The sequence below is a fragment of the Physella acuta genome, unplaced genomic scaffold (genome assembly GCF_028476545.2).
Source record: "Physella acuta isolate Inbredline_101_S28 unplaced genomic scaffold, ASM2847654v3 ptg000019l, whole genome shotgun sequence".
Classification (NCBI taxonomy): Eukaryota; Metazoa; Mollusca; class Gastropoda; family Physidae; genus Physella; species Physella acuta.
Window position 1 is genome coordinate 610,167 of NW_026731539.1, and position 16,356 is coordinate 626,522.

Consider the following 16,356-nt stretch of genomic DNA (forward strand, 5'->3'; position numbering starts at 1 on the left):
GGTATGTGGCTGTATGCTAGCGGTATGTGGCTGTATGTTCTGTGTGGCTGTATGCTAGCGGTATGTGGCTGTATGCTAGCGGTATGTGGCTGTATGTATGTTCTATGTGGCTGTATGCTAGCGGTATGTGGCTGTATGCCATCGCTATGTGGCTGTATGCTAGCGGTATGTGGCTGTATGTATGTTCTATGTGGCTGTATGCCATCGCTATGTGGCTGTATGTTCTGTGTGGCTGTATGCTAGTGGTATGTGGCTGTATGCTAGCGGTATGTGGCTGTATGCTAGCGGTATGTGGCTGTATGCTAGCGGTATGTGGCTGTATGCTAGCGGTATGTGGCTGTATGCTAGTGGTATGTGGCTGTATGTATGTTCTATGTGGCTGTATGCTAGCGGTATGTGGCTGTATGCTAGCGGTATGTGGCTGTATGTTCTGTGTGGCTGTATGCTAGCGGTATGTGGCTGTATGCTAGCGGTATGTGGCTGTATGTATGTTCTATGTGGCTGTATGCTAGCGGTATGTGGCTGTATGCCATCGCTATGTGGCTGTATGCTAGCGGTATGTGGCTGTATGTATGTTCTATGTGGCTGTATGCCATCGCTATGTGGCTGTATGCTAGCGGTATGTGGCTGTATGCCATCGCTATGTGGCTGTATGCTAGCGGTATGTGGCTGTATGCCATCGCTATGTGGCTGTATGCTAGCGGTATGTGGCTGTATGCTAGCGGTATGTGGCTGTATGCTAGCGGTATGTGGCTGTATGCTAGAGGTATGTGGCTGTATGTATGTTCTATGTGGCTGTATGCTAGCGGTATGTGGCTGTATGCTAGCGGTATGTGGCTGTATGCTAGTGGTATGTGGCTGTATGTATGTTCTATGTGGCTGTATGCTAGCGGTATGTGGCTGTATGCTAGCGGTATGTGGCTGTATGCTAGCGGTATGTGGCTGTATGCTAGCGGTATGTGGCTGTATGCTAGTGGTATGTGGCTGTATGTATGTTCTATGTGGCTGTATGCTAGCGGTATGTGGCTGTATGCCATCGCTATGTGGCTGTATGCTAGGGGTATGTGGCTGTATGCCATCGCTATTTGGCTGTATGCTAGCGGTATGTGGCTGTATGCTAGCGGTATGTGGCTGTATGCTAGCGGTATGCTAGCGGTATGTGGCTGTATGCTAGCGGTATGTGGCTGTATGCTAGCGGTATGTGGCTGTATGCTAGCGGTATGTGGCTGTATGCTAGCTGTATGTGGCTGTACGCTAGCGGTATGTGGCTGTATGCTAGTGGTATGTGGCTGTATGCCATCGCTATGTGGCTGTATGCTAGCGGTATGTTCTGTGTGGCTGTATGTATGTTCTATGTGGCTGTATGTATGTTCTATGTGGCTGTATGTATGTTCTATGTGGCTGTATGTATGTTCTATGTGGCTGTATGCTATCTGTATGCGACTGTGCAGCTGTATGCTGCATGTTTGTGTTGTCCAGCTGTGTTATCGGAATACGCTGTGCCCTAGAATCAGAAAGTTATACCTATCATATTAAATAACATTTGTAATAATAGGACTGACGCAGGTCTTAAATAGCCACAAGCGGCATACTTGCGTGTTGCTCCATGAATGATATGTTGTGATTCCTATTGTTATGCGCTCTACTTGGTCGGCTTTTCTTTTATTTCTGGATTTGCTTTCACAACCTTTGTCGATCCAAGAATGATCTACAACACTTTGTTTGATTTTGGGATTTTATCGCCTTGATGTATTGCCTCATCTGTCCGGGGTCCGAACTCAGGACCTTTGGAGTTATCACTCGTGCACTCTCCGACCCGACCACACCGTTCCTGTCAGTTATGCCTCGATTGGAGCACTCTTTTTAGTTTTACACAAATGTAATGGTTGCCGTAGTTTATTGTTTAGATGTCAATTTATCGTATGCCAGAACCGGCACACTTCTTTTAATATTGTTCAAACTGGTGTAAAAAGACATGTGATTTCCTCACACTTGTATCAGTTGTGTTCGGTCCAATCCATCACGTTTACCACACACGAGTAATGTCCCCTGCGCCGCCACCCAATCTTCAAATTTCCCATCATCTATCACAGGGTGTCATCAGTTCTCTCCCCTACCAAAACAACATTGGCCTTGACGCCATCTTGGTATCCCCCCCCCCCCCCCTCCCACCTCAACCACCACGAACGCTACAGGAAGACAGGTTTTTTTAAAAAAAAAAACCTGAGGTAATACCTGGCTAAACAAACATTTCTCCCTGGGATTTGCGCTTTTATTTTAAGATTAGGGAAGTATTTTTACACTTAGCCCAGGCAGGATATGGCTTGCGAAACATTGAATTAAATATTGGGGAAGTGGTTTCAACTTTGTTGACCTACGGTATTTGTGGCTTTGTGGAGTTGTAATGAAACAAGCAACCAAGCACTACACATGTAGTCGATTTAATTAAAAAATTTATTAACAGCGGTATCTCGAGATTCATTCGCTCCGTAACATTGCTCCTACATCAATTGTTCGTATCTGAAAGCAATTTTCTCCATTGACATTGTATGAAATGCTATTAATCCGTATCAACCTTCTAAATGTTTCGTAATTTTAATCAGAAAAATGTTATTATAAATAACCAACGTTGTATAAGAATATAATACAGGAGAATGTAAAGAAATAATTGGCTTTATAATGTTTATATTCTTTGGGAATCAACCGACTTCCTCGTTACCCTCTTAATACTACATTTTATTAAATACTGCTTAAAATCTATTTATTACTTCCCCTTAATTGTCCTGCCTGCTTTTCTACCTACCGGTCTTTGCCTTTCTCGCCCCACCTATCGTCTCTACAAAATCTCGTATGTCGGGGCACTCGTATGTCGAGGTACTACATAATATATGTATACATCACATAGCTTGTTGGTGTCTGCAGGAGGAGGGATGGGGAGGTTTCTGGCATTTGACCCACCTCTGACATTTGACCCACCTCACAACACATGCAAGAAACAAGTCAATAAACCAGGTGGTAATACAGGTAATGTGAGCCCCGACAGTCAATCAAGTTGATCGATTGAATTCCCCAGACTTTTGATCAGCATCAAGAAATCGATCGCTTCTGTAAATATCCCATTCATCTGTGCCATTCATGTTTTTAATGTTGGCTTCTCGTTTTAGTCCTACATTTTTTTCTAAAATCTTAATTAACTTTGTTATAATCTTTACTTTTTTTGTCGTATATGTTAAACTCATAATAATGGTGTGATTGTTTCCTTACATAACGAAAATATATGTATTGGCATTCACTTTTGAAACATGTGTATTGATATAAACATATCATATAACCATATAGTGGATAATTCCAACATGTTTAGTTCTACTTGAGCTGACATACTCACCGGGTGGGGTGACAGCCGATGGGTTATTCATAGCCACATCCCCATCCACATCGAGGCTAATACAGCAGTTGGCGGGATATTTGCTGATGAATGTAATTAGAGCCTTACCCCCCCCCCCCCCCCTTCCTGGCGACGTGTAGTGATGGGAGGGTGTCGTGTTTTCAAATTGCAGGAATTCGGAGAAGGAAATGGCCAGCGGTCAAAGCCCTGTTGGATAGAGCTGGGAATAAAGGGGGGGGGTGGTCGCAGGGGACTGGCATTGTTTAAAAAAAGAAATCGGAGACATCTGATTGATGGCATGCGACAAAGAGGAGGTAATTAGCATGGACCGGACTAAAAATAGCCATCACTGCCCGTGACGTCAGCGGCTGCCATCAGCATGCCGGGATACAGTAGGAGTGGGGTGGAGGGGGCACGGATCTGACACTTGTTATTTAACTGATTAAAAGCCGAACCCAGCATCAGGGCACAGTGACATTATCTGACGCTGTACCGACATGGGCGCTGGGTGTGTTGGCAGTTCTCTCAACACACACACACAGTTGAAGTAGTTTCAATGTCTAGATCTAGTCATTGCCCAACATTTCCAACATGCTCAGCGGTCGATAAAATTTGTCCTTACAGGATAGTTAATTCGTTGATGTTGCAGTTATCATAGAAGATTTTGAGTAACAGGAATTTTTTTTTTTTATCTTCAGCTTTGTACATAGTAGCTGGACGACCTTGACCTAGAATGGACACAGAAGGACCCGTGTCAGTGCTGGACAGGCGCACCAAGGCCTCCAGTCGGGACAAGGTCATCGCAGACCGCATCACGCGCCAGCGGAGCCCCGGCCCCAGCTTCCGGCACCAGCGCGGCCGGCGGGTCCCGTCCCTCGACGGCAGCTTCAGCGAGGACGAGCAGCATGACGTCATCTACCGGATCTCCCAGCCGTACCGCACCAGCTTCTCGGCCAAGCACTCGGTCACGTGGGGCAAGGCTGACCGCAGCCGCTCCCTCAGCCCCACCTCCAGCCTCAGGAGCGACGCCAGCTACGCCAGCGCGCCCCCCATCTACTACTCCGGGGGAGACAAGAAGCGCCCCAGGGGTCGCTCCAAGAGCCCCAAGCGGGTGACGTACAACAACCGCGTGACGGTCCGGCACTCCGACACCGAGGACAGCATGTTCACGGAGCTCTCCAGTCACGAGGACACGCCCCTGCGCCCCATCGTCTCCCCCTTCAGCCGCGCCCTCATCTCCCCCAGGTACAACGAATTCAGCCAACTCTCCCCCGTCTCCCTCAACCAGTCCCGGGCCTCCCCGCCCGACCAGAGACCCAAGGTCCGAGACGTGACCAACGTCAGGTACCGGCCCGGGGAGACGGGCGAGCTGAGCACCGACTCGGGGCTGGACTACTCCACGGAGCTCAAAGACTTGTCCGACCAGATCACCAGGATGCAGTGGAGCCCCAGGCAGAACCGTGCCACCCACACCCGGCCCCCACAGATACCCTACATCATCCACCAGCCCAACCTGTCGACACGTCCACCCCACGGGCCGCCCAAGTCAGGTAAAATCTCACCCCCGGGGATCCTCAAAGATTCCCAGAATTCCAGGTCGAGTTTGAGGGAAAACCCGTTTCCTGTTATGGCCAATGGAAGCATCAATGGAGGTAATCAGCAAATGTTTTGTTGTGTTCTTACATCCATTTGGTCTTTCTATTAGAACAGCTTGCCTGTTGTAGAAAAAAAAAGGAAGTTTTTATTTCAAAGTTATTTTTACTTTTCATGAACAACAGGTGAAAGCGTAATATATTTGAAATGTAACATTTACCAGGTATAGGCCTACATGTTACAGGTGTATATGTTTTTATTTTACTTATGCATATTTTATAAATATCTATTTTCACACATTTGTAATTTAAAGGTGTATTTTGTACAGGTGTAAATAGGTCAGGTGTATGTTTCACTGGCTTATATTTTACACATGTTTATGCTACGAGTGATTTGTTCTGCAGGTGTCTATTCTACAGGTGTCTATTCTACAGGTGTATATATTACAGGTGTCTATTCTACAGGTGTGTATCCCGTCAACCAGCCGCATGGAACAAGTCCAACATCAGCATCCAATGGTAGTTTGTCTAGAATCAACAAGGGCAAGGAGAACGACCCTCGTGTCTCCCCAGGCAAGCCTTCATGTCCCATCCAATCACATAGACACCCAGCAGATTGTAATCAATGGGAGCCTAGTTTAAACCACAGCCACACATTGCATCCATTAGTTCTGGCACATTTCTTTCTGGATCTCATTTCTCAACCTCATGACATTTCCTTCTGGGTCTCATTTCTCAACTTCATGACATTTCCTTCTGGGTCTCATTTCTCAACCTCATGACATTTCCTTCTGGATCTCATTTCTCAACCTCATGACATTTCCTTCTGGGTCTCATTTCTCAACTTCATGACATTTCCTTCTGGGTCTCATTTCTCAACCTCATGACATTTCCTTCTGGATCTCATTTCTCAACCTCATGACATTTCCTTCTGGATCTCATTTCTCAACCTCATGACATTTCCTTCTGGGTCTCATTTCTCAACTTCATGACATTTCCTTCTGGGTCTCATTTCTCAACCTCATGACATTTCCTTCTGGATCTCATTTCTCAACCTCATGACATTTCCTTCTGGATCTCATTTCTCAACCTCATGACATTTCCTTCTGGATCTCATTTCTCAACCTCATGACATTTCCTATCTATTTTTATTGCGTTTGGACACACATTTATAAAACTAATAACAAAAAAACCATTAGCCAGTTGTTTTCTTGTACATTCATCTTCTAGCTTATATTCTTAAAAAAAAAACAACTTTTTATATTAGAGGGGTGCAACAAAAAGTAATATTGAAGGGAAACAAATCTGCTGAATGCATATAGAGTTACCCTGAACATAGAGGCATAGCAACACCTCCCGGCACCAGGTGATAGACCTTCAATCCTTCAATTTGGTGCCCCCCACCCCTCCCACCCCTATATTTGTTACATTAATAATTCAAAACTGCAGCTAGAATGAGCTTTTAGTTTTTTTTCAACCTATTTTGGCACCCCTACGGTCGGCGCCTGGAAACATATGTACCCCCCCCCCCCTTCGCTACGTCTCTGTCCGAACACTCAAGTAACAACTACCATTGAGTAAAAATCTGACTTTGATATTTTGATTTTCCAGAGAAGTCAGCCGTGACAGATTTTATCGCCAGGGACTACGAACACGAGCGGCCATTCAACTACTCGGCTGCCCTAAAGGGTGACTACGGGGAGGACATCAGCAAACTGGCCCAGGAGGTTTTACTGGACGTCCAGCAAACTGACCTGGCCAATGAGAAGGGCTCTACAGAAAATGGAGGATTGAATCTCTTAAGTAAGTGGCTGGATATCCCAGCTCCTGTGGTCATTCAGCCATGCTTTGAGAACCCTTGCATCTCTGGGTCATTATAAGTTGCTTAGTCTGTCTTGCAGCACTCTCTCTCCTACATATATATATATATATATATATATATAATTCTCTATGTGGGACACCACCACTACTTACACATGCCCACTGGCCCCCCTCCCTCGCTCTCCAGCATGCGCAATAGACCATATCGCTACCACCCCCACCCCCACCAGTCTGGTGAGCTGTGGTTCACGCTGAATATTAGCAATGGTAGAGCTGGTTGAATTAGTGATGGCTATTAGGGGCAATTTAGTTATTAAACAACTTTAAACCAAGGGGAGGTAACAAGTTCTGCTTGATATTTTCATTGTCTGCAAACTGTCGTCACAGACGGCTGCTTTCACAGGGGCGGGGAGAAGGGGGTGGTGAGGATAATCGTCCTTCATGAGCTTCTGATAGTGTTTTAAAGCAAAATATTTTCAGTCATAGCATTGGCTGTGTTGAATTCACAAATTATGAATTACTTAAAAATAGGAAATAAAACAACTAAATAGCGGCGTATATTATGCTGCTGGATGCCGCTGGGTTCGTAAAATAATAACACTCCCAAGCTATGCTCATCATCCAGCTCACACAGCCAGAGGAAGTAGAGTTCAGCATTTCTTGGGTCTGTAGTGCCAGTTGACAGATCTATGGATACTCTTTGGTTGTTACTTCCTCCTTAAACTCTGCCAAGTCGTCATAATGTTTGTGTTAAAAACTTAGATGTTTTATGTAGCCACAGGTGCTGATAGATTTGTTCAACATTTGATTAGGCAGTTAGATCAGTCCTAGTCTAATTACACCAATTATTTCACTTATTTCCTGTTTCACATTTGAAAACTTTTCAGACACAAGTGATCCACAGTTGGCCAACAACGACCCAATCATCGTCAACAACATTGGTCAGCATGATGTGCCGAGCTCATCACCAGCAGACACATCACAGGGTGAAACTAGCCCAGGTAACATCATGATGTTCTTCATGTACACCACTCTGCTCCCTCTACCTGTACACGCTGGAACTGTACCTTCAGTACCTGCTCTCTTTCAATCTCAGACTACTGCTGTAAATCTCAGACTATGGTTGTAAATCTCAGACTATTGCTGTAAATCTTAGACTATTGCTGTAAATCTTAGACTGTTGCTGTAAATCTTAAACTACTGCTGTAAATCTCAGACTATTGCTGTAAATCTCAGACTATTGCTGTAAATTAAATCTAAAATTTGTTATCTATGATTTTTGTTGTAAAGCATTAACTTGGAAATTAATGACTTTTTGTTCCAACCTATATATCTTTTGTTGTAAATCTACAAGCACACAACAATCTTAAAATCAATTTTTTTTTTAAATCTGTAGAAACCCATTAACAGAAATGTTTAAAAAAATATTTAACATGTAAGGTCTACTATAAAAAAAAAAACAAAAAGCAATAACCTTGTCCTAAATGTTCAAAATGTAGATATCAAGTTTTATGTTCCATTTTAGAAGTAAATTAAAAAAAACAAAAACAAGAATCTTTACAAAAAGTGACCCAAACATTGAATTATTACCACTTGTTTCTCTTGCTAGGAGTTAAGAAGCTTAAAAGAGGTATGTACAACAACAACTAAGTCTCCGCTATTGCATCTTATTATCATAGTTCTCCAGTAGAAAATCTTTTATTCAAAAGGTAATGTTTATAAAACTGCTTTCAACATAGCAGTTATCACAGAAAGAATTTCTTTTGTTTAAGAAAGTTAATTAAAAAATAAAGATGTAAAAAAAATCAATAGGCTTGTTTGTTTTTGTTCTGTCAAATGTTAATTAAAAAACATACAAATGATTATCCTCTGATATACATTTAAGAAAATATGTTTCTTCTAACTTTAATTAGTTTATTAAAAGATAGAACAATCTCACATAACTACTTAAATTATCTAAAATTAAAATCTGTCATCAGTTCAGTTTTTTTCTCAAATCCTAATTAAATTAGAAAAAAAAATATTTAAAAGCTATTGGAATATAAAAAAATAATATCCTTTGAATTCCTAAAGCTTTAAAAAATCTTGTTTGTAACTAAATAGATGAAGATTTCCTTATCATAATGAGCAGATAACTCTTGCTTCTGGCTTCTCTCTCTTCTCAATTATACATTTTGACATTCTGCTTGCTAACATTTTTCACCATGTATATTTTTTCACTTTTGTACAAGAAGAGATATGTTAAAACATTTGGTGTATATTTCTATCAACAACTCTGTACTAACTGACAGGTGGAGATGGTGCACTCTATCAGTTTTTATCACTTCTTAAAATATTGAAAACTATATTTTTTATGTTTTGCAAAAGAAAATTTCAAAATATTTATATTTTTTGCAAAACACAAAAAGAATTTAATTTTTATTTCTTTTTTTTTTTTTTACACAACTAACAACTAAGGTTTTTAAATACTACTAAGCTAAGTAGTGTTTTTAGTTAAATATAAGCTAACCATTAAGCTTATTTAACTTTTGGTATATTTGTATATATTGTATATTTACTGATTTAAAAATGTAAACAATGTTGAAATGTTATCACATTTGGAATTGTTCACACAAAGTTGCCTTGTGACACATGAGACTCAAGTGTGAATGTAAACATTGATATTTACCATTACTTATTATTATTTATCATGCTAGCATGTTTTGATGGTACCGTTTAAACATGAACCTCCCCCAAATCTGTTTCAGGGCGTGGCAGTCCAGTAGAGAGTGGACGCTTGACCCCATCCAAACGCTCCTACAGTCTGAGCATCACCAACTTCCTGAAGCGCGTCTCACCCAACTTTGGCCGCAAGCGCTCCAAAGAGAGGGCCACCAAGACCAGGTCGGCTGAAGGCTCGGCCCAGAGCCTGAACAACACAACGTCAGACACGGACAGGGACAGCCCCACCAACACACTATCCGACAAACCTAAAAAATCTGGCAAGTTCTCACGGAGTCAAGTCAGGCAGTCGTTCATGAAGCTTGTCGGCAGATCAGGCTCCAAGTGAGGGATAGGTTTATAATCTAGAGATTTTCTTTCCTTAGGTTTACTACAGGAATGGTTTATAATCTAGAGATTTTCTTTGTTTAGGTTTACTACAGGAATGGTTTATAATCTAGAGATTTTCTTTGCTTAGGTTTACTACAGGGATTGGTTTATAATCTAGGGATTTTTTTCTGTATATTTACTACAGGAATGGTTTATAATCTAGAGATTTTCTTGTTAGGTTTAGAATCAGAAAAATGGTTCATGGTCTAAAATTTTTATCTTCTTGTGTTTAATTTCAGGGAAAGATTTCTAATCTAGAGTTCTTGTAAATTTATTTTTGTTGTTATAAAATGAGAAACCTACAGGTCTAAAGAATCAAATAAAAAAATAAATGACCACTGTACCTTTTTGTATGTAATCAAAATTTGGTTGACCCTTCTTGTTTACCTAACAGATACAGTAAGGGAAGTAACTCTACAATTTATTTCTAATTTCTAAAACACCCAAACTTTCTGTTACAAATTCTTTAATTTTCAAAATCGATAGTTTTATTTAAGTTTACCTTTGAAAGTTTAATTTGAATTGAATCATGGTGTTGCCTTAAGAAGTTTTTTAAGAAAAAGTTTTAATTATTTTGATTGAGAACTTGCATGTTAAGTTGTAAACTAGTGTAATAATATATACATATTTATATATCCAACTTTACACCTATCATCAAAGTAAGCCTATACACTGATATTTTCAAAATATAATATTAATATAATATTATATGTCAATGTATCTGTAATATTAATAAGTAGTTTAGATAAACTACATTTCTTCAGTATGTATGAATTAGCAATGTAGCACTGATGTAATGCAGATATAGCATTTTATGTAATGCTGATGTAGCACTTTATGTATTGCTGATATAGCATTTTTTGTATTGCTGATATAGCACTTTATGTAATGCTGATTTAGCAATTTACGTTATGTAGTATCCATATAATACTGAAGATAAGCTCTGTAAAATCAATACAATGTACACATCTTTCACCAGATTTAAAAAGAAAAAAAACCAGCCTGAGGGTGAACCGATCCCCACCCCCAGTCACTACACCATTGAGCTCCAGGACCCCGAGCGGACCACATCATCGGATGAAGTGGATGAGATCACCTCCAACGGATTTGTTCTAAACGCTTCTGAAAACGGCAACGGCAAATGCCACTTTGACCCCTCGACCCACCGCATGATGAAATCCATTGAACAAAACTCAACTGCTGACCAGGACATCTACCGGCGCTTCAAGGACCGTCACACATCCAAAGACAGCCCCACGTCAGGGGGAGACGACCACACACCCCTGGCCAAACCAGAGCCACTAAGACCAGACACGACAAACTCATCCCACGAAACATCACTTAACGAGTCCTTAGACGGTCCAATGGAATTCTTCACAGAGTCAGACATCAGCGCCATACTCCGACCTGATTTAGACTCTTCCTACCTGAGATCTGTTTACTTTAACACGCCTGAAAAAGTGGCCACGCCCCCACGGGCTGAGCCCCCTAGCACTCTGGACGTTATACCTGTGCGGAGTAAGAAGCTGCTGCAGACATCAATGATGAGCAGTATCTCAGGGGATGAGAGCATAGGGGACTGTTCTCTGGACGCCAACCTCACAGGTCAGTTAATCCATTTCTCTAAATACTTAGGGGTCATTTTATTTTTGGAAGCAACACATTTAAAAAAATTTCCACTCCCATAGACGCATCATTTTTGACATATCATAAGCAAGATTAATTAAGATTTGTTCTATTAACTAAAATTATCATCTTGTTACTAAATCCCCCCCCCCCCCCCCCCCCCCCCCCCCCACTCTCAGCTAATATGTGGCTGTCATAAATGGACGATCTCTTACAGTTTTAGTAGAAAGAAAACAAAAGACCCTTCCTGTTTCAGGCATAAGCTGGTTTGAATCAAAACGTAAAATTTTTTAAAAGGGGAGACAACTATGCATATTATTGCAAATGTTTTGATTTCATAGTTGTCTTTCTTTATGCGCTACTGTAGTCTACAGTAATTTTCTTCTTTTCGGGTATTCACAAAACCGAGTGTTTCTATATTTAGACATAAACCAACACCAGAGCATCATTATTGTCGATCTTATTCTGTATCTATAACACTACATATCTGTTATGCTGTCACTACCTGCCTTCTCTACACGATCTACAACTCTGTACACTGAGACCATGATTCACAATAGATTACCGCCCTTTTTATACAATTAATGATCTTATAATGTCAAACTTGATGGTATTAGTTAGATGGTTTGATTAAAGTTGACCGTATCTTTACTTTAATAGATACGATGTTTAGTTAAGGATGAACATAAAGACACGTTAGATACTGTTATGAAGTAGTCAAATAGATTAATACAATTAAGGGGATTTAAACAATATGAGTAGGATATGAGTAGTGTCCCTTTTAAAATCTGTTTAACTATATTCTGTTTCGGTTATATTTCGCTTAAAACGTCCATAATTGTACTCTTCTGTAGCTATTGGGAGGGAAGTGACATGTATTCAAGTTAGGCTTTGGGAGTATAAAAAGACAGGGAAAGGTTAGACGAGTTAGTCATTCTGTAGTTGTCGTTTGGTTTAGTTATCGAAAGGTCGTAGCGCATGTTAATGTTGTTATCGTCAAGCTAATATGCCAAGTGTTATTAATAACCAAGAATCGATATAATGACTATGTGGTGTTCAATTGGTTCTATATGTATTATATGTATCGTCGCCCCTGTACGACGTACTCACATCACAATACATACATTACAATGTAGAGAAACTCCATAATGTTCATTGTAGTGGTAAGATGAACGTACAGATAGATAAGAGAACGAAGTGGTTAAAGATCAAACTCTGTCACACCAAATGCAGCTAAGTATTGCTCCGTCAAGACCCCTGTTTAACCCCCGTTTACCCCCCCCCCCCTCGTCACCCCTCCCCATGACGTGTTTTCTAATTGGATCAAGTGCGTCATGCCGAGCCAGGCGAATGGTGTGAGAAGGTTTCTTTGTGTCGTCTGCTGTTGACATGCCCCGCCTGCTCCCGTTTGAGACGAATGTGCACACATTTCCTGCTCGGTCTAGCAAACACTTCCCATTCTCCTGATCCGCCCCTGGAATCTGTTCATTGGTGTCGCCTTGTTTTTGTGCTGACATTTGCTTGTTCTGAACATTTTGAATGGGAGTGATGGCGAGTAGTGGAGGCTCGGTGATTACAGTATACAGTTTATTTTTTTAAATGGTTGAATCATATTTTGACCGTAATTTGTGCATGAGCTCTGTTATCTGGACTGAGGGGGGTTTGTGTGACGCTCAACAAAATATGCCGTAAGCGCCAACCACTGAACAGAATTTAGCACTCAACAAAATATGACACATCTCGCAGATATCAAGCAAAATACCTAACAGTGAAATAATACGAGACATATAATAGTGACAGCAACAAAGAACAAAACCTAACCTTTACAAAACAGTAACAGCAACAAAAAATAATTAGACTTAACCATGACAAATATTGAGACGATTTGACCTGTACCTATGTGGCACGGAGCAAAAATGGATCAATCACTTGCAGCGTTTACTTGAAGAAAAGAAAGAAAAGTATCAGTTACTTCAACATTGTAATGAACTATCAAGCCAACGAGTTGGGCGAGTAAGTATTAAATCAACGTGAAGCTGATCTTTGGTAAACCTTTGATCCATGCAGTTAGCCAGCCTACTTAAAACGTTTTATGGTAATCATTTCATTCCCCTTAGGGCTGGGTGACGTCATGGGGATTTCCTACATGTCTGAAGAGTTCAGATGCTTACACAGCGCGTGTATTTATAGACGTTTGAAGGTGCATTTGAAACACATATTGGAAGCAAGGTAGGGCGGGGATTAGTTTAGAAACAATTATCTCGAGTAATGAGTCAATCTAAAAAAAAGTCTAATATTTGTACGGCACATAAAAACAAACTCAACCAAAATATTTTACCTCCCCATATCTTATAACCCCCCCCCCCCACCATTTCCATTGTGACGTCATTGATTGCCCATTTTTTTCCCCTCTCGCTCTTGAGTCAGTCCCGATGTTTTTTTTTACGCACGTTGGTGCGCACGATTTTAGCGCGACCAAGTGTGCAGGTGCAGTCAGTCCACACAGACACGTCCCAATGTTAGCACACCGTCTAGAGGCCCTAAAAAACGTAAGGCTGTCTCTCCGACTTCAAAAGTTGCTTTAAATTGTGAACCATTTTTTGTTTGGTTTAAAAATAATATAACATGTATTTGTGTTCATTGTTTACTAAAAAAACGCGATACCCAGAAACGATACTCACGCACAATTTTTGTTTTGTTTTAAAAATAAAATAACAGGTATTTTTGTGATCTTTATACGAAAAAAAGCGCGATACTTACAAACGATACTCACGCACGATTCTTCGTAACTCTAGGAACGATTCTTGAAAACTGTACTGCCTAAATCTAGGCTACGATGAATTTAGCACTTAAACACGATACATACATACGAAATATACACACTCTACTTGAATACTAATACTGTACTTAAACAAAAGGATATATATAGGGTTTCTGCGGTTCTTTCAGAATTTCTTTTCGTAGGTGGTGGGGGGGGGGGGGCGCTTATAGCTTCCCGGATGGCGGCTTAAAATTTACTTGAGAGGAGGGGGAGACGCCGACTTTATTTTCTAATAATTTTTTATATTTTCTTCTAATTCGTCCAGGAAAGGGGGGGGGGGGCAGTTTTAGCCTCCTCCCGTGGAGAGATGTTAGAAAGAAACACTGCCTATATAACCGCCCTGTTGTCTCACATCAGACGACTTCTACTTCTCTCTGATGTGTTTTCTCGTGCAGGAGTGAGTACACTACAGTCCAGCGAGCTGACTTCAACATGGCCGTTCTCTGTTCTCACCTGCCTTCACATCAACGCTCTCCTCACACCTCTGTTTTATTGTATCGGGACCTGGGGATTTAAGGGAGATGATTCTCATTACTCTTTGTAACAGCACACGATTTGCCCCCCTTGGTTGTGCTACCACAAACAGTAAATTTAAGCTTTGTTTAGTCTGTGAGCCGAAAAAAAATTATTACACCAGGATGTGGTGGTTTTTTTTATTGGAGGAATGAGGAAGGGAGGAGTTGACGTGTAGGAAGAGGGAGGAGATGAGAGGAATACCAGTATTATCTAATTGTCCTTCATGTGAGGTCTCTCCCTCCCTCCCCCCATCCTCAATTTTTATCTCACACGAAAGAAAATATCAGATTTTCAAAAAAATGAAATCGATATTTTTTGTCTGAGAACTTTTAAAAAATAGTTACTAAAGATTCTTGAATTTCAGAGATTTGAAATATTTACCTACCATTGTTCGGTATTTTCATAAGTCGTTAGTTTCTCCTACACGATCGGTATACTCATACTTCGATTGTTTTATTGCTAGGATATTTAGCTTGTTCCAGCAAAACAAAAAGCTTTGGAATCCGATATGTTGTAAGTAATATACATGGGATTACCGGAGTTATCTCATGGGTTGTCTGCAACCAGTCTCTGCTGGTTGTTACAATTTATCTGCTTCTCTGGTCAGATGTTGATATAATAACACACCACAGTTCTCAGTGTTGCCGTCTGGTGATAGAGGGTCGTCCTTGACCTTACCTCGGCCTCAGACAGCAACTTCAACTTCTAGACAGACAAGACACCAACTTATTGGAAACAAGACACCATAAAATTCACGGAAATAAGACGCCATAAACGTCCACACCACAATCTTCCCTACCATTAAGACTCCACCAACTTGAAGAAAGAACCCCCCCCCCCCATCCCTACACCTCACCTCTCAACATGCAGCCTGTCTCCCATCTTGTTGAGTTGTGAAGTGAGCTGTTCCTGACCAGTTGAGTGCTCACGTCATTTTGATTGGCCTACGTGTACAGTTTACCAAATTATTTGGTTCGATACACTCATCCTCGACACTGTGACCTTTGGCAGTGTGACCTCTGACTGTGACCCCTGACTGTGACCTCTGACACTGTGAAACATACTAAAGCCTTCTGTAAGTTTGTTACCACGTACATAAAATCCCGACAGCGGCCAGGCTTATTGGCATGCTGTGTCAAGTTGGTGACATACAACAAATGAAGCTAATTAACACGGAACTAATTTCAACTCAAGAGCACTCTCACAAGCTGGTGGATGTTCAACTTCCTGTTAGCCGTTAGCCGATTACAGTCTGTTGGCTTTGTTTACTAACTTTACTTTCAAATATACTGCACATATATTACCAGAGAATATTATCTCGGTATACATTAGTGACATAGCAGATAGTAAGGGATTTTGGGGTTTTATTTGGTGTGAGATGTGCATGGGCATGATGTTACCTGGGCATGATGTTAATTAGGCATTATGCATGTCATTTGGTGTCCTTGTCATAAAGTATACTTTAGCCGCAAGAAACACCTGACAGACGGCTTTTATTTAAAAAA

The 16,356-nt window shown here is 41.1% G+C and overlaps 1 protein-coding gene across 6 annotated transcripts in view; it reads left to right on the forward strand.

The window, feature by feature from the left end:
• The window catches only part of LOC131939734 (uncharacterized), a 104,830-nt gene that overhangs the window by 44,874 nt on the left and 43,600 nt on the right, over positions 1-16,356 (forward strand). For 5 of the 6 annotated variants that reach the window (XM_059298226.1, XM_059298221.1, XM_059298234.1 and 2 more), the window contains 7 exons: positions 4,084-5,037; positions 5,443-5,550; positions 6,589-6,780; positions 7,686-7,799; positions 8,408-8,428; positions 9,546-9,843; positions 10,868-11,493. In XM_059298226.1, coding sequence (XP_059154209.1) covers positions 4,119-5,037; positions 5,443-5,550; positions 6,589-6,780; positions 7,686-7,799; positions 8,408-8,428; positions 9,546-9,843; positions 10,868-11,493 — 2,278 coding nt within the window. In that variant the 5' untranslated portion in view covers positions 4,084-4,118. The remainder of the gene's footprint in view (positions 1-4,083; positions 5,038-5,442; positions 5,551-6,588; positions 6,781-7,685; positions 7,800-8,407; positions 8,429-9,545; positions 9,844-10,867; positions 11,494-16,356) is intronic. The other variant, XM_059298258.1, reaches the window with a different exon arrangement.